General features: G+C 36.5%; 1 protein-coding gene across 8 annotated transcripts in view; it reads right to left on the bottom strand.

Annotated features, from left to right (window-relative positions):
- The window catches only part of LOC135104801 (glycerol kinase-like), a 39,650-nt gene extending 12,213 nt beyond the window's left edge, over positions 1-27,437 (bottom strand). For 2 of the 8 annotated variants that reach the window (XM_064012404.1, XM_064012451.1), the window contains exons 1-10: positions 27,284-27,437; positions 19,770-20,115; positions 18,300-18,448; positions 14,520-14,629; positions 11,933-12,150; positions 9,803-9,912; positions 7,569-7,671; positions 6,435-6,545; positions 5,322-5,578; positions 4,473-4,678 (exon numbers count right to left, since the gene is read on the bottom strand). In XM_064012404.1, the coding sequence (XP_063868474.1) occupies positions 4,473-4,678; positions 5,322-5,578; positions 6,435-6,545; positions 7,569-7,671; positions 9,803-9,912; positions 11,933-12,150; positions 14,520-14,629; positions 18,300-18,448; positions 19,770-19,859 (1,354 nt within the window). In that variant the 5' untranslated portion in view covers positions 19,860-20,115; positions 27,284-27,437. The other 6 variants (XM_064012468.1, XM_064012425.1, XM_064012457.1 and 3 more) reach the window with 6 other exon arrangements.
- Between the last annotated feature and the right edge of the window lie 253 nt (positions 27,438-27,690).

Below are 27,690 nucleotides of genomic sequence, written 5' to 3'. Positions count from 1 at the left end.
AAATTCAGTTTTAAAACATGAGGTGTCCCTCCTACATAAAAAAAAAAAAATTGATTTATACATTTATCTTTGAAGCCAAGAAAATCATGGTAATCACTGTACTCCTGGTCACTATCATCATACACTGTTTCTTTATATTACAAGAAATATTATATAGGGAGGTCCTATTGCTTTAATTTCTTGTCTTTCCAAAGTTTTTGAATTTATCCTCAACAGAAAGACTCCTAAACACCTATCAATTCACAACCTCTATCTGATCGTCAGCATGGGTTCCGTCAAGGCTGCTCTACTGGTGATCTTCTGGATTTCCTTATGGAAAAATGGTCATCCTCTTTTAAAAATTTTGGTGAAACTTTTGCTATTGCCTTAGACATATCAAAAGCTTTTGATAGAGACTAGCACAAAGCTTTGATTTCCAAACTACCCTCCTATGGCTCTTATCCTTCTCTGTAACTTCATCTCAAGTTTTCTTTCTGACCATTCTATTGTTGCTATGGTAGATGGTCATTGTTCTTCTACTAAATCTATTAACAGTGGTGTTCCTCAGGATTCTGTCCTGTCACTCACTCTCTTTCTCTTATTCATCAATGATCTTCTAAACCAAACTTCTTGTCCTATTCACTCCTATGCTGATGATACCACCCCGTACTTTTCCATGTCTTTTCATTGACATCCAACCCTTCAGGAAGTAAACAGTTCACACAGGGAAGTCACAAAATGTGTGACTTTTGATCTCTCTAAAATTTCTGATTGTGGCAGAGCAAACTTAGTATTGTTCAATGCCTCAAAAACTCAATTCCTCCATCTATCAATTCACTCCCAGACAACCATCTCCTCTTGTTCAATGACAATCTGACTGAATATCCTCAGTCTGTCCTTTACTCATAATCTAAACTGGAAACTACAAATCTCATCTCTGGCTAAGACAACTTCTAAGAAGTTAGGTGTTCTGAGACGTGTCTCCACCAGTTTTTCTCACCCTCCCAGCTGCTAACTCTGTGCAGGGGTCTTATCTGTCCATGTATGGAGCTTGCTTCACATGTCTGGGGGGGTTCCACTCATGCCGCTCTTCTAGACAGGTTGGAATCAACTCCTCTCCTCTGACTGACTGTATTTTCAATCATTCATTCCTTTCTCTGGTAAACTCTGAAACTCTCTGCCTGTTCCTGTATTTCCAACATTTTATGATTTGAATTCCTTCAAGAGGGAGGTTTCAAGACACTTATCCTTCAATTTTTGACTGGCGCTTTGGATCCTATTCAGGGACCAACATCTCAGTGGGCCTTTTTTTTTTTTTTTGCTGGATTTTGTTGCCCTTGGTTGGTGTCCCTCCTACATAAAAAAAAAAAATAAATAAATAAATAAATAAAAAATAAATAAAAAAGAGCAGTTAGGTTCCATTTCAATTGCTTGTACAGTGAAACAAAACTAATGGCAAAAAAGGTGTTTAGTTCCATGATCCTTGTCAAAGATAAGTTTTCAAGCTAAAATGTAAGATACCAAACACAAAAATCATGTCTATATTACAGAACTATTGATAAAGCAACCTGAAAAAGAAAACATCATATAAAGAACATAATTTCATATTAATTGAACATACAAAATGTGCACAACACTCACCAATGCATAGCTAATATGTCAGGGAGGGTAACTTGCTCACCACTCGTACCTCTTAACAATTTCTACCTTCTTTGCGAGTGTTATTGGTACTCTAGCTCACTTAGCCTTACTGCTAGGGCTTGCACCAGAACTCATTGGCTGCTTGGGAGGCACAGTTAGCACTTAAGAAGCAAAATAAGGCACAATCTATACACCACATGGTCAGTCACACACAACACCACACCAAAGACAGCAAATGAAAGAACATGTCAGTAATAACACTATAACATACCCAAGCATCAGTTACATAAAGCATGTACACTGTGCTTGTACTGTATTGCAAATATGCTTGCAAGCAAAATGATGATAGAGTACAAGCATAATAGCGAGAGTCCAAGAGACACCAAGTTCATTTTAAAAGAGGACTGATGGGACTTGGAGAATGAATGGTAGGTAAGGGACAAGGGAAAGGGTGCATGGTTCTCTTCCAATGCTCACAAACTTGTCCCTGTGCATCTGAATCATTGTACATCACCATACAGCCTGGATGTATTAATGGGAGGGTGCAAGAAGGTGTGCAATTTAAACTTTGTAATTTTACTCACCTTAGACTGAAGCTTGAATCATCAAATTTTTGCACTTGTATAAAAAGAATAGTCCCTAATTCACACACCTCTTATCATCGGTTTCTTGTATAATGGATGGTCATATAATGAGACCTCTCTGTAAGTTGATATTTTATAAGGAAGATGTCTTACCTCAATGATCACTGGGTTGAATCTGAAACACAATGAGCCAGGCATGGGACTTCACATCTAGTATAGAAATGACCACTTGTCTGTTTATATATTTCTGGATGTGTTTGCACGATAGCGTGCCATTTCCTCTTGGTTAGTGTTATATGATATAACAATAATAATAACAGTACAAAATATCTATTATTTATATGCATTGCTGCTGCATATAATGCCTACAGATGGCTCTTGAGAAACAGGTTTGTAAAAGAACTAACTGCAGTTATTTCATATGACAGTTTAACATCTAAAGTCTAAACCACAACCTGCCATTAAACATACAGTACATCCTCATTATATCACACATTCATGTATTGAGTTAGCGATTATATCTGTCTTTCAGGCATTTGGACAAACTCCTCTTAAATCAAATAAGGTCTACCTTATAAAATGGGAATCCAGTTACACATGCAGATTACAGTGCAGTGTGACAGCCAAAGACAATAAGCCTGGTAATGTGAAGTATGAAAGCCATCTGATCTATAGACCCCATCAATTACAACAATGACACACTTCCCTCACTCATGCCACACTCCTCTCTTCCTCACATCCTTGCTACTTTTCCCACTACCTCCTCCTCTCTCCCTGTAACGCTCCAACCCTCCACTGTGCTCAGATAACCCACAAACCATACAGCTGGCCAGCCATACTGCTGTGCCTGGACACTTGTGCATGCTTCACTTATGATCATTCTCACTATCTTTCACAAAGTTCATTCCCAGCCCACAACCCTTTCTACTTTTGCTGAAGGTATTTCTTCAACTTAAACACCATATATGAATGCAAAGTACTAAGCACTATTTATTATTCAGTAATATGATAAGTTTCAAAGAAAAACATATTTTAGTAAGTTAAAATTTAATAACACAAGTTAAAAAAAACATTTTAGTGAATTAAGATCTCAGAAGATGTGGCCAAGGCCACAGAAGTCTCTTTTAATCATAAGGTGTCCCAGATTTTCAGATACAGTAGTATCTTGGGTCAAGCACCTCTGGCTACAAGTAATTCAGAATAATTATTTAGATGTGTCCAGTCTAATGTCCAGACATGGTTACATCCTGATACTGACACGTCCTGTTAAACTGATCTTGCATGGCATTACTATGGTGAATAGTCACACACACCTGCCATACACCCAGCCCGAGCAGCAAGCTACTGAAACTGTTATTTTCTTAAAATCATTGTGAGTGTATTATAGGGGCTAGCTACATACTGATTACTTTATAAAGAAGAGGAATTCTTCAACTAAATATTGGGTGGGACTCAATACAATAGCATAACAGGAAATATGGAAAATTAACTGGAGGAGGAAAGTGACTAAGCACTGAGATTCTTACACTAAACTGAGGGTGCACTGGGCTACTCATCCCAGGACATGTCTATGTCTCGTCTTCACCATTCTGCCCCCCCCTGTCTCTCTCTCTCTCTCTCTCTCTCTCTCTCTCTCTCTCTCTCTCTCTCTCTCTCTCACTCTTCTCCCATCTCCTTCCTTCGTCTCACCTTTCTTCTCTTCAATACTTATGCCCCACATAACAATACTTATTTTTTCTTCAGTAGTAATTATATTATTTTTTTTTTTTGGTACGTTTATGGTTACACTGCTTCTTGTAATTTTACAACTTTGCTCAAGGCCAAAAGTAGCAAAATAAGGAAAAAAAAGGATGGAATTTTTCAAACAACAGGACAGCAATTGCAGTAATTTTTTTAGGTTCAGCATCAAAATTGTTCCATACTAATAACATTAATCAGTCAAGATAACAAAGGCTCAGTGATCAAGAGTACTGAAAGCAGTGATATATGGTGATAAGAGATCTTATCAGAAGATGTTCTTTTCAGTTTCAACAGTAAATACTATGCCTAAAAATATCCCACATGGTGGAGACCAAGACCTATTGAATTAAAAAATCCACTTGACCTCTGCCTTCATGTGTGCTTGGTAAAATGGCCCTCTTCATGTACTGTGAAGTTGAAAGAAATTATGCACTGCTAAGGAAAACAAATTCAAATGACACTGACTCTAAGGAATAGCAAGAAAAATTTCCTTCACTGAACAGTAAATGATACAAATTTTAGTCTTACCAACTGGTACTCCAGCAATATCTGCCTGCAATTGCATAAGAGTATTGTTGCAAGTCATTCCACCATCCACTTGTAGTTTATTCAGTGTAATTCCAGAATCTTTTTGCATTGCATCCAAAATTTCACGAGTCTGGAAACACACAGCCTCCAGCACTGCACGTGCTAAATGGGCACTTGTACTTGCTTGTGTCAAGCCACAGATTGTCCTGAAAGGTATAAAATACATAAGATACAGTAATGAGAAATTTCCTGATACAACATAAATGTTTACTTATTATACAATAATCAAGTATACTCAAGTCTCTTAAAGTATCAGGAAACCACTAATATACTCTCTCTCTCTTTCTCTCACTCTTCTCCCATCTCCTTCCTTCGTCTCACCTTTCTTCTCTTCATCTTGTCTAGCCAAAAACAAAATAGAGAAAGCTGATCTGGTGTGATGTGAAGTGCTGTAGCATTTTGAATTCTTAACAGTACCTGTTTTGATGCTTGGATTTAAAAAATACAACTTAACTAAGCAGCATGCATTAGGCAAGTTTGTTAGATATACTTAGTTTACAGCTTTCAGATTCAAGAATTAAGGGATGTATTTTCACTGGGCATATGATTCCTAATTTAGAAGAATTTCTCCTAAAAAATGTTACCATATAAATTTAAATAGTTTTTTGTTGTCTTCAGCTATATTAAAATTAACATCTTGATACTGATAACATACAAATGGTTTATAGAGGTAACCATGTAAAAATATACCTTACATAAAGGTCATACATGGCCATTTATGGTTCACTTGCAAGCTGAAAGTAGGAAATATATTAATGGTAATTAGTGTAACAGAAGTAGTGAACTTACCCTCGAGCATCAGAGCGCCAATACGGGGCAAAGAGCCCAGAGAAGGCAGGCACAAAATACACACCCCCTGAGTCTTTTACTTTCTTAGCCAGTGGCTCAATATCTGTTGATGATTTTATGACATGGAGATTATCTCTGAGCCATGTCACAGCAGCTCCAGCAATGGCAACAGAACCTTCTAGTGCATATATGGTAGGAGATTTCTTGCCGAGCTTGTAACCCACTGTAGTGAGAAGACCATGTTCACTCTGCACTATCTGACAAGAACACAAAGGAATGATTTCATCACAATAATGCTAATATAAAAATAACAAATTGAAAAGCTCATTAATCCAAATATACTGTCTGGATGAGATCCTCCTTAAGGGGAAATGACCCAAACAAGACATCATACTTTGTTTCCTTGTGGGAAAAAAAATTAAAGAGAAGGCTTGCAGTCAGTTAAACCACTCAAACATACTTCTCTCAACTTTTGCATCAATCACTTCTTATTCTGGCAAATGTGAAAACTAAATTATTGGTTGTCCATCATAGGCCTACAAGGATTAATTTTCTTTTGCACAATAAATCTTAAAAGGAAGGATGTTCTCTGTTGAAAGGCATAATTTCTGAGGGGAAAACTTAAAAATACATATAAGATTTATGAATGATGACACAAATTGTTCCTAACTGATTTAGCATCAGAAAGAAAACCATTAATAAAAGCAGTCCCCACTTCAAAGACAGGCTACCAGGGAAGTGTGTTACTAAGGAGTGCATGGACTGGCCAACTCATAAAAGAGGCTTCCTCACAAAGCTCCCCTTCTGATTATGATGGTGTCTTTGTTCTTGACTAGCTCCATATATGAGCAAGATCATCTGAATTTTTATTTATTTTCATAACATCCCAGCTTTTGTAGATCTTCCTGAGGCAAATTTACACACAGGGAGTCTAAATACTCATTGCAAATCAAAATAAGCAATAATAAAACCTATTACAAAACTCCTCCAAGCTACAAAGATGGCTTACATATGCCAGTACAAACTCAAAGGAATGACTTCAATTATTATAAGATTTGGAACATTCATTTCACAAAGACAGAATGCCAAGAAATCCAAAGAACAACCTCCTACCTGTGTACCAGTATTGTAGAGCAAGAAACATCCAGTGCCATAAGTGTTCTTGGCCTGGCCACGGGAAAGGCACATTTGTCCCACCAGTGCTGCCTGCTGATCACCCAACACCTGCAAGCACCACACCAATGTAAACAGAAAACAACACTCAACTAAATAAATCTTGCAAAATCATTTTGAAGATGAGAGAGAGAGAGAGAGAGAGAGAGAGAGAGAGAGAGAGAGAGAGAGAGAGAGAGAGAGAGAGAGAGAGAGAGAGAGAGAGAGAGAGAGAGAGAGAGAGAGAGAATTTACTGACTTTACTTTAACACCTCTTCAATATTTGAATAAAGTCACATTCCTCCCTTCCATTTTGTTAAGGCAAACCAATGTCATAGTAGTATAGTGGTCATGGAATTGTATATCCACTAAAAGACATTTTAGAAGAATTGTTGGCCATATCATGCTGGAGGAAAGATAATAAAAAATGTAGCAAAATGCAAAACAAGATCATGTACATTTAGCACTTTAAATTATCTGATAAATGTTCACTTGGTCTGCTCCAGTAATTATACTACTTTAGCACACAGGAACATTGCAACCTTGTCACTAAGCCAATATTTGTGCCCACTGACTGAAAAAAACATACTTCTATTTTATTTTAAAATCATCAAGTAAATTGACTTTGTATTCCAATCAAAATCCTTATGTTTGATATACATACCATATTATTTGTATTTCTGCAGGCCAATCCAGTGTCTTATAAATAAGTAAGGGTTTCAGCACATATTGTATATACTTTTTGAATAAATAAATGTGGCATCTAGTAGGAGTACAATTAATTTCCTATACATTTTAAGCCAAACAAGAATAAGTAAGCCAATCAACAGATTAGAGAATTGGCAAAGTAAATGTGTTAATAGGTACATAAGCCCTTAAAAGTGGCAAAATTAGTGAGCCACAGTCTGTGACCTAGTACAGCATTAGAGTGAAATGGAAAGCAAATATGTGACTGCATCTTTTGAATGTATATCTCCTAACTGAATTATTTCCTTGTGAGCTAGTCTTGGGTGTAACACAACAAAGCACTACACTAATTTCTTTTCTTGTTTGTCAAAGTTAAAAAGAATGATGAATAATATAAAATCAACTCACCCCTGAAATGGGTATCCCCAGCAATGGGCCTTTGGTGATGTAGCCATAAATCTCTGAACTGCTCCTGATTTCTGGCAAAATTGACATTGGAATCTTGAAGAATCTATGGGAAAGAAATGCATAAATTGTACCATCGTTTTTACTGTCAAATTGTATCTACCATCTTTTGACAACCATTGTCTTTCTTTTTCTTCTACAATATAAAGTTCCTAGCACTGACATTCATGGCATCCTCTCACTAGATACTAATACATACTTACAGCTCCCTCTGAATGGATATACCAATACTACAGACTTCTGATCTCTCTAAAATTGCTGATTGGGGCAGAGCAAACTTAGCAATGTTCAATGCCTCAAAAATTTAATTCCTCCATCTATCAACTCAACTCAACCTTTCTGACAACTATCACCTCTTCTTCAATGACACTTAACTGTCCCCCTCTTCTACAATGAACAGTCTGTCCTTTACTTATAATCTAAACTGGAAACTTCACTGAAACACATGTCTGAGGCAACTGATAGTGGCCCTTTTTCTCTTCCCTCCTACTTTCTCTATCCTCATTTTCACTCCAAAGCTGGATGTTACGTTTATGTGCGCAATGACTTAACCTGCTCTCATGCCCAAGTTTTTTAATCTTCTAAGTTTTCCGCCATCTGGCTACCCTTCATGACCTAGAGCAACTGGTGCAACACCCTACTCATATTCCTGACTGTCTTGGAGATACAACCAACATTCTAGACCTTTTCTTAATCTCTAATCCTTCTGCTTATGCTGTTACCCTTTGAAGAAGGCTTTAGACAAAGTACTATACAGGAGACTGATATGAACATTAAAGAATGTGGGAGGAATGAATGTTGAACTACTGAAGTGGCTGGAAGACTTCCTGACAAGTAGAGAAATGAGGACAGTAATCATGGAGAAAACATCAAACTGGTGCCCATGATAAGCAGTCCCACAAGGGTAAGTTTTGGTTCCAGTATGTTTATATATATATATATATATATATATATATATATATATATATATATATATATATATATATATATATATATATATATATATATATATATATATATATATATATATATATATATATATATATATATATATATATATATATATATATATATATATATATATATATATATATATATATATATATATATATATATATATATATATATATATTATATATATATATATATATATATATATATATATATATATATATATATATATATATATATATATATATATATATATATATATATATATATATATATATATATATATATATATATATGACATGGTGGATGGAGTAACAAGCTATGTGAATCTGCTTGCAGATGGTGTGAAACTTCTAAAAGGTGTGAGGAATGGGAGTGATTGTAAGGCACTACAGAGAGATTTGGATTAAATATGGGAATCGAGTAGAAGATGGCAAGTGAAGTTTAACCTTAGTAAGTGTAATAAATTGGAATTTGGCATGAGTGGCAGAAGATATACAAATGATTAAAAGATGGGAAATTAAACTATAAAGAGAGAAAAGGAAAAGATCTAGTGGAAAATATGTCACCAGAGAAGCTTATAAACAAAATAATGGGAGCAGTTCTTAACCAAGTGAGAAACATATGGTTGGGATTCATGTATGTGGACGAGAAAATGATGAAAGTAAGTCACAATGATATGACCAAGGCTGGAATATGCTGCAAGAGTCTGGTCACCACTTAAGAAGAAACACATAAAAAAAAGTTGGAAAGAATACAAAAAGTAACAACAAAGATGATGCCAGAACTTAGGGCTCTGCATTATGAGGAAAGACTAAATAAAACTAAGCTTCCAACACTGGAAGAGAGAAGAGTGAGAGATCTTTTAGCAGTGTACAGGATAATTAATGGAGTGGAGAAGTTGGAAAGAGAAGATTTGTGTATCCGGAATGAGAGAGAAACTAGAAAACACAGTAAGAGAATGAAGATAACCATTTGCAAGGGAGATGTCAAGAAGTATAGCTTCCCAAGCAGAAGCATAAAAGCATGGAACAGACTGGAAGAGAAATGGCCTGTATAAGAAACATGCACAATTTTAAGAATAAGTTGGACATGGAGTAGACATGGAGATAAGATAGCAAGAGTATAGCTCCTTTCTTGTATGTATGTAAATACAACTAAGTAAATACAAACAAAGGCACTAGTAAAAAAAATAAATAAATAAATATAAATTAAATCTGACTTACTTGCACAAATTGGCATCCCACTGCAAAGTGGAAATGTTCATCAGCATAGTGCGTGAAGCATTGGTCACATCTGTCACATGTAGCCCACCATCCAGGCCACCAGTCAAATTCTGAGGAGCAACACACATAACTGCAGGTATCTGATCTGTTAGCCTTCTGTTGGCCTTCCTTGTCTCATTCAGTTCACTGGATTATAACAGGTCATCAACTAATTCTGCATAATCTTTGAGTGATGGTTTGATTACACATTTTATTACAGAGTCCAAACACCTCTGTCCCATGACCACATTGTTTTCTGTTTCTGGATACTATAAATCCTTGCTGATACAAATTCCCGTAGCATGAAACCTGTGATTGCATGAATGGATAAAATGTCCTAAAGAAATGAGGAGCTTCCCTTACTTCTTCCTATATACATACCTTTAATTGAATCTAGTCCACTCTGTTTCATTAACTATACTTTTCCACACACAACTTTCCTCTTTTATTTTGTATTTAGATGCACCATGACCACTCAGGCCTAAATCATCCACTTTCTCATCTTCCAAACAAATGAATAACAACTGTATCTTTGAACCCATTCACAATGAAAACATAGCCCTACATTATTCATTATCTATCTCTTACTCTTCTATAACAACTACCTCTTTTCTCCTACCTCTCAAGTTATCAGGCCACTGATGTACAGGATTATATAGGGCACAGAGTCCCATTTTGTCAGCTAAACACTAAAAACTGATTTCACTCCACCTTCTCCATCACTTCCACCTTGCAAATAGTACTAACAATTTTAAAATAAATAAAATGGACATCTTACTGCTAGTCTTTTTTCCCAATAATTAATCGGTAGCTGCTTTGCCAGCCTTACAACCAAACACTTAAACATAAAGCCAATAATTACAATACTGTCACTCTAAATAAATACATATCCATATTCATTCATACACATTATTTCATATGCCCCTTTTTTATCAAATATATTTTCCTACATTTAAATATCTGTACCAAGATCCTTCTATACTTCATTCCTACCACTTCACAATGCTCATGGCTCCAGATCTCACTAGTGCATAGTCCCCAAATACACCACACTGCATGAATTCATATCCCACACATGCCTTTCACTCTCCTCAATGCTTAAGCACTAGTTTCTCTCTCTCTCTCTCTCTCTCTCTCTCCAACACACAAACACACACACACATACTCAATGCAGAGAGAGAGAGAGAGAGAGAGAGAGAGAGAGAGAGAGAGAGAGAGAGAGAGAGAGAGAGAGAGAGAGAGAGAGAGAGAGAGAGAGAGAGAGAGAGAGAGAGAGAGAGAGAGAGAGAGAGAGAAATAATGTTTTTAGAGGTTCTTACACACTCATCTGCTTGGAACATCCTGCCTTGAGCATCAGCTCTCCCCTCCCCACCCAGACCTCTCCCTACCAGTAATTCACACAGCACACCAGAACCTGAGAATTTATTCTTTGCTCTAATTAATTTTATACCCCTTGAATCTGACATAGTACTTTATATTTTAGTTTTCCTTCTCAATGACAAAATATTTTTAATGTGTAATTCCATTCATATTTATTTTTATATAATGCCTATATTTTCCTGCAATGGAAAAAAAAAGAAAAAAGAAAAATGAGAATTGAGGTTTCTGCAGTTTAAGAGTTTAATACTATTTATGATATTAATTGTAAATTTGCCCGTTTTACTCACTGGGATAAAATTCCTGACAACACTGCAGCACTTAATGATCTGATCTTTCCAGTAGGTTACCCCAATAACTACATATCCCTAACCCTGCTGTTCTTTACTCTATCAAACTATCTCACACCTATAATTGTTCTCAAACACTGTATACTGATTTTATCCCATTAAAAGACATGGAAATTCCTATGGCAAATTTACAGGGAAAGAGCTCAATTTGGCAAGCAATGAAATCTTGCTTAAGTGGTTATCATTATGTTTGAATTCTATATATTGGGCAACATCCACACATAATTTTTTTTAATAAAAAAAATAATATCTAATGAATGAACGAATAAACAAATAATTAAATAAGCAAATAAATAGATAATAATGTACCTTATCACCTATCAGCTCAGCAGCAGCATAAATACCAATCCCTATCTCCACTTACCCATAATAGCCAGGAGTCTACAGTGCCAAAGAGAAGGTTGCCCTGTGCTGCTGCCTCCTGTACTTCGGGCAGATTGTCAAGAAGCCAACGCAGCTTGACAGCAGAGAAGTAGGTGCTGATGGGTAAGCCACAGAGGTCTTTAAGATAGTCCTTGTTCTGCCCCGGTGTTTCCTTGAGGATTGCCTCTGCTGTGCTGGCAGTTCGTGCATCCAACCACACTGAAAGAAACATTTTTAAATCCAGTATACAGGAATGTGTTCACTTTCAGTCATAAAAGCTGAGTGATATTGTGCATAAAATCTGAACTTTCAACAAATATTCAAGTCATTAAATGAAAAATGACAATGTTCAGCAGAAAATCCTGGATTGAACAAAAATTTTAAAAGGCTAAATTATATACGTATGTGACATGAAGTTTTACAAAATGAGTCAATGCCCTCTGTCCAATGGAACTTTTTTTTTAATAAGTAAAACAGAATACAGTAAGCTGTATTCATAGCACAGGCTCTTTATTCCTCTTTTAACCCACCTCTACTGAAAAGCTGGAACAACATCTTCTGGCAAAAGAAAGTCCACCAGAAGCTATAAACCAAATATTATCAATACAAATTAGTCTATTTTTGGAATATATTAATGGTACATGACGTGTCTAAAAATGTGACAATATTCATATTAAGCTCACATACAATGACATAACTTAGTGAAGTGATTAAGTTGATGTCCTCAATCCCTTTCTTATTCTCTACAATACTTTTTCTTTTTTCTCAATAGCCTGAACTTTTATCATCCACAGAATCTGTGTATTGATGGGTCCCTTGTCTAGTTGCATACTGTGAGTGTGTGTGCAAAACTTAGGATATCTGAGTCTAGAAGTCTATTTTATTCCTCATAATTTCTATCTATAGTTGGATGCTCCTCTACACAACTGAAAACTCCCTGTAATGGGAGCTTTAATTTTTCAACTTATGTCTTCCATCTGGGGACATATGCCATTTTTCTTTGCTACCTTATTCAATAATTTGTCCAATACCTTGCTCCCTATGGAGGTGGCCACAGCAGAATTGCCTCTACCTATTTGTATCAAACCACTTTTCTTGTTTGTTCAAGTGTTCTGCCTCTACTAGCACCTCTTCAACATATATACTCCTTTACACTATCTTTCCAACTTCAGAGTGACATTCCTCAACTAAGACCCTTAGTTTTAATCACACACACTTTCTTTACAAACTTTATCCTTACAATGTGGAAATAGCATCTCTATGTATTTCTTTCCACCCATTTCACCACAACACTTCACTTGCACAGGTTTTTATACCACATCTCCCATACTATTTCACTGCTCTCATCCTCCCACCTTGTAACACTGCATGGCCCTCTATGATAAATAATTTCCACAGCACACAATCCTGACTGCTGTGTCTTATTCCATGTCCAATTCTCTGATCCACACATCATTACTGATTGGATACTATAACAGTAAAACCTCAATATAATGAATCCTAATATAGCAAATAACAGACATCCTAAATTTTTTAAAATTTAAGAACAAGCCTTGCATTTAATAAACTTTAGATCATTACAAGCATGGGAAGTTCACAAAATGCAGCTTTAATTTACCAGACTTTGTTGCTTATTTAATTCAAAATATTTAATCATTGCCACATATGTACAAGAAATGCTCACAACTGGAGTGACTAGACTTAACAATCATGAAGTGCTGCAACACATACAAGAGTGCGGTGCTTCAGGCAGGCTATGGGTTTGGCTGTGGAGTGGGAATCATGCAGATGCACACACATTCATTCATAGCTCACTTCTTTATTTAGCTAGCTAAATTCAAAGCACTTAATGGTTGCTACAAATGTACTGAATGACATCCCACCTACTAAACTATAACAAATGTCAATGTAGTGGCCATTCCTCAACATTCAGCAGCTTCCTTTCAGAATGTGCCTTCATCATGCTATGTAATAAAGCAGCAAAGGCTCTACGAGTACTTGAGAAAGGAATGGTAAGAAACGCAAGCCTCAGGATGGAAGAAAAGAACCAAACATGAGGCAGTGGCAAATGGAGGCAGCATATCAGTAACTTCTCTTCTGTATCTTCAATCACTGTTACTTTGTTTCTTTGAATGATTTTTCACTATCCATCCTTATCAATGTCAACACCAACCTTAACATCCTTATCTCTACAGCATACACCTTCTGTTCCTGTACCTTCTTCATGAGCCATGTCTCTGCTCTTTACACCAGTGGCAGGGTCACTACTGACTTTTGAGCTTTTACGTTAATTCTAGCACTAATCTTCAGACCAAACAGTACTCAAGTCATCCTTTTCTAAGTTACCTATCATTATTGGATCAAAAGGTTGACATTCACATTGAGGTTACTGTTTGCTGTAACCTTGGACCAAGTGCCTGAACTCCTTCCACCAAAGAAAACATATCAACTCAACTTAGTGTTGGTCCCAAGTGTTGGTAAATGGGACGGATGATAGAAGATAGGGTATCCTAATAGTAATTAACCCATTGCCAAAGCCATGGAAATTACTTTATAGCAAAGAGCACTGAAGTATTTAAACTACTCACCAATAGCATTGCATAGGGGCAGTCCAGTAGTTCTGTCCCACACAACTGTTGTTTCCCGCTGATTGGTGATTCCAACAGCCTTGATGTCTCCTGGATCAATTTCAAGAGATCTGTTAGATGATAAGAAAACAGTATCAATCACCTCTAAATATCTACCAAACAGTTTAAACTGATGTGTGTAGCTACTGATCCTCTCATCCCAATCTCTCATATCAGGCGCGCGGTGCAACAACGACGTAACCGAGAAATGGAAGTTTCGAGAAAAACGCGCTCAAAGTTAAACACTGATTGCGCACAATAGGATACCCTTAAATAAGTAAGTATTATACATCATTTGAAAGGTCTTGGGTAGTTCTGTTTGGGGATGTAGGTTTCGAAGTGATAGGTGACGATTTTGGGTGGATGACTTACGCGTTAATTAACGCGTATACCGTAGGTAATAATTTTTTTTCCCGATATTGTTTTCATTTGTTAATAATGTGTTAGAGCCTATTACACATAGTATTAGGTGAAAGTTTCATGAAGATTGGTACATAAATAAATTTTTTATTAATTTTTTTCCGAGCGTAAAAAATAAAACTTACTCATTACCGGCACGTTATTTCTCCGCACTACGCTCGACTTTGAGCCTTAGTACAGGTGCTTAGATGGTCGAATATGACTTGGCCGACATCACCACGAGACTTTTACACCCTTCTACCACACGGAGCAGGCAAAAACACGAAATCTCAAATTTCACGGTTACGTCGTTGTTGCACCGCGCGCCTGATATACTCAATAGTTTATCATTCCAGGTTACAGGATATCTTTTACTGGGTGCATCTACAGTCAGCGCCAATGAAACTGACAAAAAATTCACCATATTTTATCCCAGTTACCATTTAGAAAAATGTATAAAAAGGTATCTGTGTAATGTTTTTTCTGATAATTGTACTCCACCCACAAATAACAAGGACAACACAAATAAACAAATTAAGGGCAACACTAGGAAACAAAGCCCTATCTTATCCCACTGCCAAACATTGGGCTGCTTTCTTCAGGCAGGGCTGAGATTCGTGTGAGGATGACCCATGAAGTGGTGGTCCATCAACTGCAGTCACTAAGCAAACTGTGGTCATGGTGGAGAGCATGGTAATGGTTAATCGCTGAATCTCAGTGCGATACATTGCTTCCTAAGTGGGAATAAGTAATGGACCTCCTGTTACCATCTTGCACAATCACCTCAACTTTTCCAATGTGTCAGCCCAATGGGCCCCAAGAATACTGACACCTGAGCAGATGAGGAACTGGATAATGATTTCGACAGAGGTGTTGACCCTTATGAGAGTAGATCCAATGTGATTCATGGCCTGAATCATAACCTAGGAAGAAACATGGGTTCCTTACTTCGATCCAGAAACCAAAGCCGAATCTAAGCAATGGAAGCATCCCTCCTCTCCAATGCCACAAAAAATTCAAGGTCATGAAATTATCTTGGAAGGTCACAGTGGCAGTGTACAGGGGACCCTGCCCTGAGAGAATCCTCCTCATGGACTTCTTGGATCATCGTTACACCATTAACAGACAATACAATGCTAATCTATTGTGGAAGCTTTGGGTGGCTCTACTTGAGGAACACCAAGGGAAAGTGACCTGAGGTGTTCTTCTCTTGCAGGACAATGGCTCCTGTGCACAAGAACAAAGTGGTGTCCTGCAGCTTTGAATTGTTGCCCCATACCCCTTATTCCTCCAATCTGGCATCCACTGACTCATCTTTTTCTACACATCAAGAAACATCTGTAGGGTGTCTCTTTCGCTGATGACGAGGGGACCAAGGAGATCATTGAAATTTTGGAGGGGTTCAACTCACCATTCTTTAGGGACAGATTTTTTGCAGTTTAAGATGAGACTGGAGAAGTTCATAAAGATCAAAGGCAATAATGTTGAAAAATAAAAAAGTTAAGTTGAGTGAACGTTTGCTCTATTTTTGTTCCATCTGGGTTTAGCCAAAAACTTGTGTGTGTATATATATATATATATATATATATATATATATATATATATATATATATATATATATATATATATATATATATATATATATATATATATATATATATATATATATATATACGAGTATATATATAGACACACACACACACACACACACACAGCTTGCTTCAACTTTGTGCAGTCACAGAAGAGAATTACAGTAGGGTACACGACAACAAACATGATTTATTCCAATGTAGTGTTCGTTATGGCAAATGTGCATTATGGTGACTGAAGAACCTATGGGAAAAAATTGATTCAAGGGAACCAGAAAGTAATATAAAAATTCCATAAAAAAAAGAAAAAAAAAAAAAAGCACATTTGCAGTACTAAATTTGAGAAAACACAACAAACACATACAGTAAAGTACCCTCCCGAGTTTTGCACTATCCCTAAATTCTTACCATACTGAGTTTCGCACATTATCACCCAGAGTCTTGCACTGCTTTAACAAGTATCAATCACATTTACCTATTGTCAGTGTCATGCGTATGCATGCAGTAAATCCTGCTTAAGTTGGAGCTCTCTCTCTCTCTCTCTCTCTCTCTCTCTCTGTGTGTGTGTGTGTGTGTGTGTGTGTGTGTGTGGAAGTAAGAACAATCCTAAGGATTGCTAAATAGAATGAGACTGATTGAGAATGAAAATGGAATTATGTATACAAAAGTGAAAAAGAATGAAGCAAAAATGACATAAAATGAATGGATAGAGAGAGAGAGAGAGAGAGAGAGAGAGAGAGAGAGAGAGAGAGAGAGAGAGAGAGAGAGAGAGAGAGAGAGAGAGAGAGAGAGAGAGAGAGAGAGAGAGAGAGAGAGAGAGAGAGAGAGAGAGAGAGAGAGAGAGAGAGAGAAGTTTTCACTCCCTTATCCCTATCTCTAACAGATAAAGAGGAGGGGAGGTAACAGGGAGGGAGGTTTGAGACAAGATGAAAGAAATGAGAGGAAAAGAAAAAAAGTGAGGAAAGGTCAGGTGGCAGATATGTGAGCAGCCACTTGCACAACTGGTGTGTTAGTCTTGTGAGTTTTAGTTTGTTATTCCGATTAAATTTTTATTAAAATTCCAGTGCTTGCAATAGTGGCAAGTTCATTATGCAAGTTTTGGTTCATTATTCCAATTAAATATTTATCTAAATTTCAGTGAGTTATTGCAGCTGTACAGTATAACAACCATGTGTTGTCGCGTGCCTTACAGTACTTATATATGAATGTGCCAAAAAAATAGTCCCACTTTTGAAACATCTCAATATAGATCCTCTCCCAGAAAGATCACAGTGTAAAGAATGTGCCCAACATGTGTGGAAAGAGTTATGAATTGAAAGTTAAAATATTACTCTGGTGATGACTTGGCTTAGTCATGTGGTGCAAGACTAAGAATTACAAGATAAAATGTATGAAATATTTTGGGGTGGAAGAAAAAGTGTTTGAGGACACATAAGAGACACAGGATTCTGAGGAAAGACCTTGAAAGTAAAGGACTAAACAGATAGCTCATTAGGTGACAAAGGCTGACCTATACAAACACAGAATCAAAATTTTATGGTTGATGATAATCTAAGGTAAGTGAGAAACATATGATTCTAATGAAAATTATTTCAAGGCATTCTTACTTTGCTGTTATAAAATAACTGAACAGAGCTTCAAATATTTCACTAGCTATTCTTAAGCACTCAATTACAGTCAGACATACAAGGAACATCAACCACAACATTTTTAAAAGTACATGCATATAAACAAGTGAATATTATTTTCATACTTAAGGTTTTCCACTGCTTTCAGGATGCAAGTGTGAACAGATTTCAAAAGTTCATTGCAGTCTTGCTCCACCCAGCCTTCTTTAGGATAATGTTGAGCAACCTCTACTTGGTGGTAGGTCAGCACTTCTCCAGTGGTGGCAGAAAACACCTGTCAACACAAACACTTATTTTCCAACACAAATACAAATATATTTTACATCAAATGAGAAAATGTAATACTACTTGCAAACTAAAAAAAAACAGACCAACAACTACACAGTTAATGTACACATTTCAGTACATCACTGGTTATTCAGCCAAGCTGAAGATTGTTTCCTTAGTCTTGTTACTCAACTATTGCTTTGTTCAAGTCAAATACATAAGCTTCCTGGGCATAAAAAGGTATGTGATGCTAAAGTCCTGCAGTACACCATCAAACAGGGCAAGTATTCCTGCCAATATCAGTTGCACCAAAACGACACATGACAATATTGGAACATTTCAAGCCCTCAATACGGATAATTCTGTTCAATATCTATCTTGTATTTTTTTTTTTTTTTAAAGTAATGAAAATATAATATAGGAAAAAACAAAAAATCATGACCAGAACACTACAGCAGAACATAAAGAAAATAAATCCAGTCTCACTGCCTCTTATATACAGCTGAACTCTATTATCTGAATCATATGTCTATGTCATTTAAGCACAGACAATGTTGGCTACAGTACATATTCATATTACATTTATATACAAAATATAACCAATATCAGAAAAATTAGTACAGAATACATCACATGGATGGTTGGAAAAATAGCCATGCACTAAACATTATACTTGCACTAAGGTAGCTTTCCCTTACACATGACAATGCTATTTTTCAAGCTTCCAGAACAAACATTATCCAACAGCTATATATATATATATATATATATATATATATATATATATATATATATATATATATATATATATATATATATATATATATATATATATATATGGTAAATTTCTGAGTTTATAACAAGTAGCAGTGGTTGAGCAAATATAAGCAATCAGAATAGGGTTGCAGAAGTATGAAATATATTATAGCTGTATGCCAATCCACTGCAAGTTTTAATTTGATCATATGGAAAGAAGAAGAATGAGTGATGCATGCAAACCATTCAAGAGTGGAAGACAGAGTGGTAGAAGGTAAGCAAAGGAAGACATGGATCAGGTATTGAGGGAAGAGCTAGAAGTAAGGAACTTGAAAGAAGAGTTGTACATGTGGCTCAGCAAGCTGTTATCAAAAGACAAACACTGACCCCCACAAAAATGAAGCCTACCTTTCAAGTTGAAGATAAAACAATGACAAAATAGCTTGGTAATTAGAAAGCACATATAGATGGGACCAGCACATTACATTTCATTTGTGTAGTAAAATAAAATACATAAATTATAAGCAATGATGATAGAGTAAATCATCTGACATATAGAAATATTACCTTACCAAGAAACGTGTAGAGGAGGTTCCCTGGTCCACAGCTCCAACAAGGGGACCAAGCCTCCCACTAATAGGAATACTAGTGTCTGCCAACATTTCAAGAGTGCAGCAAGACACTTAAGAAAAAGAATAAGCAATGCAGAAGAAAAGTATTCCTGTAAATACTTGTTCCCAGAAGTTCAAAAATGTATACTTTGCAGTTTCTCAAAATCAAGCAAATGTAATATCAGTTCCAATAGAAGCACAGAATTTTTTCCAGTGGCTGCCAGCAGCTACTTTAAGTACTACTTGCAGATCACAAAACTTATGACTATCACAACCATGTGCACATCCTGAGTTTCTGGTGTCAGCTCTGAAAGAAAATAGAAAATGGAAAATAGAAAATAGTGCAAATTTCTACAAAATTTAGATAAATAAATAATTGGATTTAAAGAAACCTAACTAATAACAAATTAAGAAAATAATTAGTACTCTTTTGAGTTTGTGCCACCTAATATATATATATATATATATATATATATATATATATATATATATATATATATATATATATATATATATATATATATATATATATATATAGTAAGTGAAATCTCAGTTCTATAACTTAATTTGTGCCTGAATGCTGTTCAAAATCTGAAATGTTCAAAAATTGAAACTATTTTCCCCATAGGATTCAATGTAAAATGGATTAATGCGTTCCCAGACACCAGTCTACCCTGTCTTAGCAGCTTGACAGGTGCTTCCACAGCCAAGATGGCTGTTTCACAACATCTCCAGCTCACAAATTATTAATCCAGAAAGGATGTACTGAATGAACTTAGTGACACAGAACTCATCAGAAGATATTGACTATGCAGGTATTGTCTTTATCACTGATCTAGTGAGGGAAACCTTACAGAGGGATACAGAAAGGAGCAACTCACCACCAAAATAAAGGTGATCAAACACTTAGACATCTTGCTGCTGGGAAAAGCTTGGAAAAATGCATTTGTGCAGTAGCAATGGTGTTTGGGTCATCGAGAGAGCCGGAGGTGGCTCAGGATAACTCCTGAGTGCTGAAAACTGTCTGTTTGCATCAAGGCTTTTCAATGGGATCACATTTACCTTATTTCAAAGACTGAATTACTGTCTTACACTGTCTCTCCTCCAAGTATATAAAAACGAAGTAAATATTAATAGAAACTATAAATTAGTAATAAATGGCAGCTTTTGTCATGTCTTTTAATATCTGAAATCAAGTAACTATGTTCCAGAAGTGAATTATGGTACTGCAACCGAAGCAATAATGAGTTCAAAATTTTGTTAAAAAACTGATTTGTTCGAAAAGGGAGGCATTCGGTAATTGAGGTTCCACTGTGTAATATATATATATATATATATATATATATATATATATATATATATATATATATATATATATATATATATATATATATATATATATATATATATATATATATATATATATATATATATATATATATATATATATATATATATATATATATATATATATATATATATATATATATATATATATATATATATATATATATACCTAATGCTTATGATAGAGCATGCTAATACAGTTATCAATCATTCTATAGCAGTTTGCATTAAATACTATTACTCTACTTTCCTCGATATTGAGGTGTTTGATAGAGTAGATGGAAGAATGCTGTGTTAAATTTTGGAGAGAATAGACATGAGTGATGAAATTGTTGGTCAAATCAGTGGTCTGTATGAGAATATGAGAGCCAAATTTAGTATGAGTGACCATGAGACTGGAGATGACTTGGACCATCACAGGATGTAGACGTTAGGTGGAAACAAGATAGCAAGAACAAAACAGTACCTATTAGTATTTGGGGATGTGGCCAGATAAGAAGGGATGCAAGGAATTAAACATGAGAGGATATTCAGGGCTAACCACTGGCTGGAAAGACTACATAACTTGGCAAGATGCAGGACTAATACATAAAATGGTGTGAAGATCATGAAAGATTGTGGCCATCCCCAGGATCATACATGGATTGGAGGTGACTGTATGGACAAGAGTGAATTCGATAGAAGTCACGCAAAACAAGGTAGGTAGGAATGCTGTAGGTGTGAACAGATATGTAACAGTGGAAGCCATTAGAGGAGATTTGGGCTGGAGCACATTAAAGAAGAGGACAGCCAAGGCAGTTGTGAAATACAGTTAGGTTTCTGAGAATAGATGAGAATGAATGGGCAAAAAAGGTGTTTGGGTGGAACATATACAGAAAATGAATGAAAGACTCAATGAATAAAGAAAGGAGGGCAGAAGGATTCAGAATGCTGGTGAGATGTGCAATGAGATATAGAAGCATAGATGTATATAAGAAAAATAAATAGGTGAATGAAAAAGAAAGTAAATGACAACTCGATGAAAGGAATGAGTCAAAAGTCAACACTACAATGGCCAAGGGTAAAGGATCAGATCAGTATGAAGGTTTTTATGATGGAAGCTATGGAGATGATTTACTATTCAACACTAGAATAAAGTCTCTTGAAGTGAAAAGTATGATATAAAGATGGATGATGGTAGGAGCAAGATGTGTGCGATGTGTGAGGTGAAGCAGTGGAGCACTCAATAACACTTTTTTTTTTTTTTTTAATGTAGGAGGGGCACTGGCCACAGCAACAAAACTACAATAAAATAAAAAAAACCCACTGAGGTGCCAGTCCCCGAGCAGTTGAAAACAGTAGTAAAAAATTACAGGGCAAGTGCCTTGAAACCTCTCTCTTGAAACAATTCAAGTCATAGGAAGGTAAAAATACAGAAGCAGGCAGGGAGTTCCGGAGTTTACCAGAAAAGGGATGAATGATTTAGAATACTGGTTAACTCTTGCATTTAGAGAGGTGGACAGAATAGCAGTAAAAGTAGAAAGTCTTGTGCAGCAAGGCTGTAAGAGGAGGGGAGGCATGCAGTTAGCAAGATCAGAAGAGTAGTTGGCATGAAAACAATGGTAGAAGATAGCAAGAGATGCAACATTGCAGTGATGAGAGAGAGGCTGAAGACAATCAGTTAAAGCAGAGGAGTTGATCAGAAAAAAAGCTTTTTATTCCACCCTGTCTAAAATAATGATATGAGTGGAACCCCCATTCATGTGAAGCATACTTCATACATAGGCAGATAAGGGCCCTGTACAGTTAGCAGATGGGGAGAGTGAGAAAAACTAGCAGAGATGACTCAGAACACCCAACTTCATAAAAGCTGTTTAAGCTAGAAATGAGATGTGAAGTTTCCAGCTTAGGTTATAAGTAAAGGACAGACCAAGGATGTTCAATGTAGAAGAAGGAGACAGCTGAGTGTCATTGAAGAAGAGGGGATAGTTGTCTGGAAGGCTGTGTTGAGTTGATATATGGAGGAAATGAGTTTTTGAAGCATTGAACAATACAAAGTTTACTCTGCCCCAATCAGAAATTTTCAAGAGATTAGAAGTCAGGCATTCTGTGGCTTCCCTGTGTGAACTGTTTACTTCTTGAAGGGTTGGACATCTAAGAAAAGATGTGGAAAAGTGCAAGGTGGTATCATCAGCATAGAAATGGATAGAACGATAAGTTTGGTTTAGAATATCACTGATGAATAATAGGAAAAGAGTGAGTTACACGACAGAATCCTCAGGAACACCACTGTTAATAGATTTAGGAGAAGAACAATGACTGTCTACCACAGCAGCAATAAAACAGTCAGAAAAGAAACTTGAGATGAAGTTACAGAGAGAAGGATCAAAGCCATAGGAGGGTAGTTTGGAAATCAAAGCTTTCTGCCAGACTCTATCAAAAGCTTTTGATATGTCTCAGGCAACAGCAAAAGTTTCACCAAAAACTCTAAAAAAAGATGACCAAGACTCAACAAGGGAAGCCATAAGATCACCAGTAGAGTGGCCTTGATGGAACCCACAATGACAACCAGATATAAGTTTGTGAAGCAATGCATGTTTAAGAATCTTCCTGTTGAAAATAGATTAAAGAAACTTTAGATAGGCAAGAAATTAAAGCAATAGGACAGTAGTTTGAGGGATTAGGATGATCACCCTTTTTAGGAACAGACTGAATGTAGACAAACTTCCAGCAAGAAGGAAAGGTAGATGTTGACAGACAGAGTTGAAAGAGTTTGCCTAGGCAAGGTGCAAGCATGGAGGTGAAGTTTTGGAGAACAACAGGATGGACTCCATCAGGTCCATAAGCCTTCTGAGGGTTTAGGCCAGCAAGGGTATGGAAAACATAACTCCAAGGGATTTTAATAGGTATCATGAGGTAGTCACAGGAACAAGCCCTGAATCATCCAAGGTAGAATTTTTTTGGAGATGTTTTTGGCTAGGTGCCAGAATTCACAAGGGGAGTTAAATCTTGAAAGATTTTGACACTTTCTATTAATGAAGGAGTATTTGGCTAGTTTCAGAACAGATTTGGCATGATTCCAGGCAAAAATATAAAGTGCATGAGATTCAGGTGATGGAAGGGTCAAGTACCTTCTGAGGGCCACCTCTCTATCATGTATAGCATGAGAACAGGCTGTTTTAAACCAAGGTTTGGAAGGTTTAGGTGAAGAAAAAGAGTGAGGAATAAATGCCTCTATGACAGACACTATTACCTCTGTTATGAGCTCAGCACACAGAGATGGGTCTCTGACATGAAAGCAGTAGTCATTCCAAGGAAAAACAGCATAATATTTCCTCAAGTCCTCCCAATTAAAAGAAGCAAAATGCCAGAGGCACCTCTGCTTAGGGGAATCCTGAGAAGGGATTGGAGCAATATGACAAGATATAGATATGAACTTGTGATTGGAGGAGCCCAACAAAGAAGATAGGATGACAGCAAAAGCAGAAAGATTAGAAGTTAGGAAAAGGTCAAGAATATTGGGCATACTTCTAAGACAGTCAGGAGTATGAGCAGGGTGTTGCACCAGTTGCTCTAGGTTGTGGAGGATAGCAAAGTTAAAGGCTAGTTCACCAGGATGGTCAGTGAAAGGAGAGGAAAACTAAAGCTGGTGGTGAACACTGAAGTCTCTAAGAATGTAGATGTCTGCAAAAGGGAAGAGAGTCAGAATGTGCTCCACTTTGGAAGCTATGTAGTCAAAGAATTTCTTATAGTCACAGGAGTTTAGTGAGAGATATACAGCACAGATGACTTTAGTTTGAGAATGACTCTATAGTCGTAGCCAGACAGTGGAAAACTCGTAAGATTCAATACCATGGGACGAGAGCAAGTTAAGTTGTTGCGCACATAGACACCACATCCAGCTTTGGACTAAAAATGCAGATAGATAAAGTATGAAGGATTTAGTAGAGGAGAGGTGGTGTTCTAGATATCAATAATTAGGTATAAGGCTGCGAATGTTGCAGAAGTTAATGAAGAAAAAAATTGAGGGGGCAGTGTCAAGACATTTAGGGTCAATATCAGAAAAGCAGTCCGACCTGGGGACATTAATGGTCCCCTCCCCAGATGAAGACTCTGAGGCTGGTGTAGGAGTTGCCATATTATTTTAGAATTTTGAGTGAAGGGTGTGTGTATAATTAGGTGCATGTAGGTCTATGTGAAGGAAGAGAGTTGTCTTTAGAGGGCAGGCTGTGACTGCCCCCTTGTGTTGTGAGACACAACAGGAAACATTAAGTGAGGTCACAGTTGGGTTCAATGATAAGTTTGCAGCACCTCCTGATACAGTGCTTCAGACCTTCCTCGGAGTAATTATAATTTCGCCAAGTGTCTACAGCCTTGTCCTTTGAATGCAAGAAATATGAACATGAAAGAGCAAAGACATTAGAGATAGTGATACAGGATAGAGGAGTAAAAAAATGGAATGAGATGAAAGAAAGGAATGACAGAATACAGAATACAGCATGGATTTCATGCCAAGAGGAGGTGTACTATGCACGGAGAGTATGAAGAAATAAGAGTGAAAAACAGAAGGCCTCCAGTGATGAGTGGAATAATGTACATAGTGTGGGTGGAGTGGAACCCTAAGTTTTGACCCTCTTTTTGTCTTCTCTCTGTGGTTGTGTGTGGAAGAGTGCTATTCCAAAGGCCTCACCAACAATCCAAACTGAGTGACTCCAAAGTCAAACTCAACCATTAAGTTCCTAGATGTTATCAAATCCTCTCACTTGTTCCCTTTGTATGATCATTATGATAATTACCAATATTTTTATCTTTTTTATTACTGTATTATTATAATTATCACTATCATTATTATTATTATTATTATTATTATTATTATTATTGTTATTATTACTATCAATATAGTAATTACTTGATACACCAGACTTATTGGAGAGGAAGGATGATCAGTTTATCCAACAGTTCATGCTATCTTAAGAGTCAGACATCCATTGCTAACACTAAACTTTGGTATATTGAGGGCCTTGTTGAGTGCAAAAGACACCCATTAAACTGGTTTCAGAATTAGGATTTTCTGACAAGGAAAGCTGGCTTGTCTTCACCTCACTACTTTGGAGGAAAGGAGGTTATGTGGTGACATGATCCAGGCCTACAAGATACTACTCTTCATAACTGATGTAAGTAAAGATAAAAACTTGCTACTTCTTGCAACATAAGTCAACTAATCAGATACTAAAGGACACAGCCTGATGTTGGCCATACCCAAGCAAAGAACTCCACAGAGCTTTTTTTTTTTTTTTTTTTTAATAGGAATAGTCACCTGGGGGAAACCAAAATGAGTGTAAATAATTATATATATATATATATATATATATATATATATATATATATATATATATATATATATATATATATATATATATATATATATATATATATATATATATATATATATATTTAACTTGCACAGGTGTAATGGGACTGCAAAAAGAGGCACCTTTATAACACTGACTTCTTTGCCTCTTACGTTATCATATCCCTAAAGGTAAGCAAGATAAAGACACATTCCTTAGCCTTGGGTATTATGGTGCTTTGGAAGCTTATTAGCGTTTTCGTATAATTCCTCGTCCATACACGTTATAGACATTTAAAACAGAAAGAAGCACCAAATTTTCATTTGTAGTTTTAATTCCTCTACAATTATATATGAAGGCATTGCAATGCCAGAATTGCCTTTGCCCAATGTTTACATTTTTGTGGGTGGGTTGACACAACAAACCTTTTGAATTACGACGGAGACGACTTCGAGAAATACGAAACTGGTGGAACAGACAGTACTGCACTTTCGTGCAGTGATGCCTCTCCTTTCACAAATGGTTTACATACCTAAATAACAGCAGGTTGGGACTTCTCGGGTCTAAAACAAGTATATCATCGATGCTCAAACCCCCGGTTGCCTCATTCCAATCGGTCAGAAGCAGGTGGTCATCATCACTTTATAATAGTATAATGTACACACCTCGAGCCACTCACCCACTATGCGCCAAGCATTGTGTCACATGTCATGAACTTCGTATCAAGAGCAATTTGGCAATACTGTTTGGTAAAAAAAAAAAAAAAAATACAACAACCATTGCACACTAAATCCATACCTCCCTTGCCCAACACAGCCAGTCGACGCATCCGCGCTTGGGCCGTCCCGCTCCCAGAACTGTAGCCCGTCGCCTAGTGCCAGGCACGTCTTGAATCTACTGTAGGAAGGCTACTCCCAAGGTTACTGCCAAGGAAGCTCGAACTTCCTTGTGACCTTGCTAGAAGATTTCGTAACTATTAAGATAAAAAGTCAGGTGTGATCGACGCAACTCAACAACAACCCTTTACGTAAGACATAATCAATTCATTGTGAAATTGACAAAAAAATCTTTCCTTGTTATTTGTTTGCCCATTTCAATCAATCAGTCAATAGTCACCATAAATATTTGTACTTTATAGCTTGTAAATATAATTTAAAGTGCAGTCACTCTGTAAATATTTATACCTGTCCCATGTCTTGGAAGAA

The sequence above is a fragment of the Scylla paramamosain genome, chromosome 1 (genome assembly GCF_035594125.1).
Source record: "Scylla paramamosain isolate STU-SP2022 chromosome 1, ASM3559412v1, whole genome shotgun sequence".
Lineage (NCBI taxonomy): Eukaryota > Metazoa > Arthropoda > Malacostraca > Decapoda > Portunidae > Scylla > Scylla paramamosain.
Note: the sequence above shows the minus strand (reverse complement) of the source record. Positions and strands in the feature narration are given on the sequence as shown.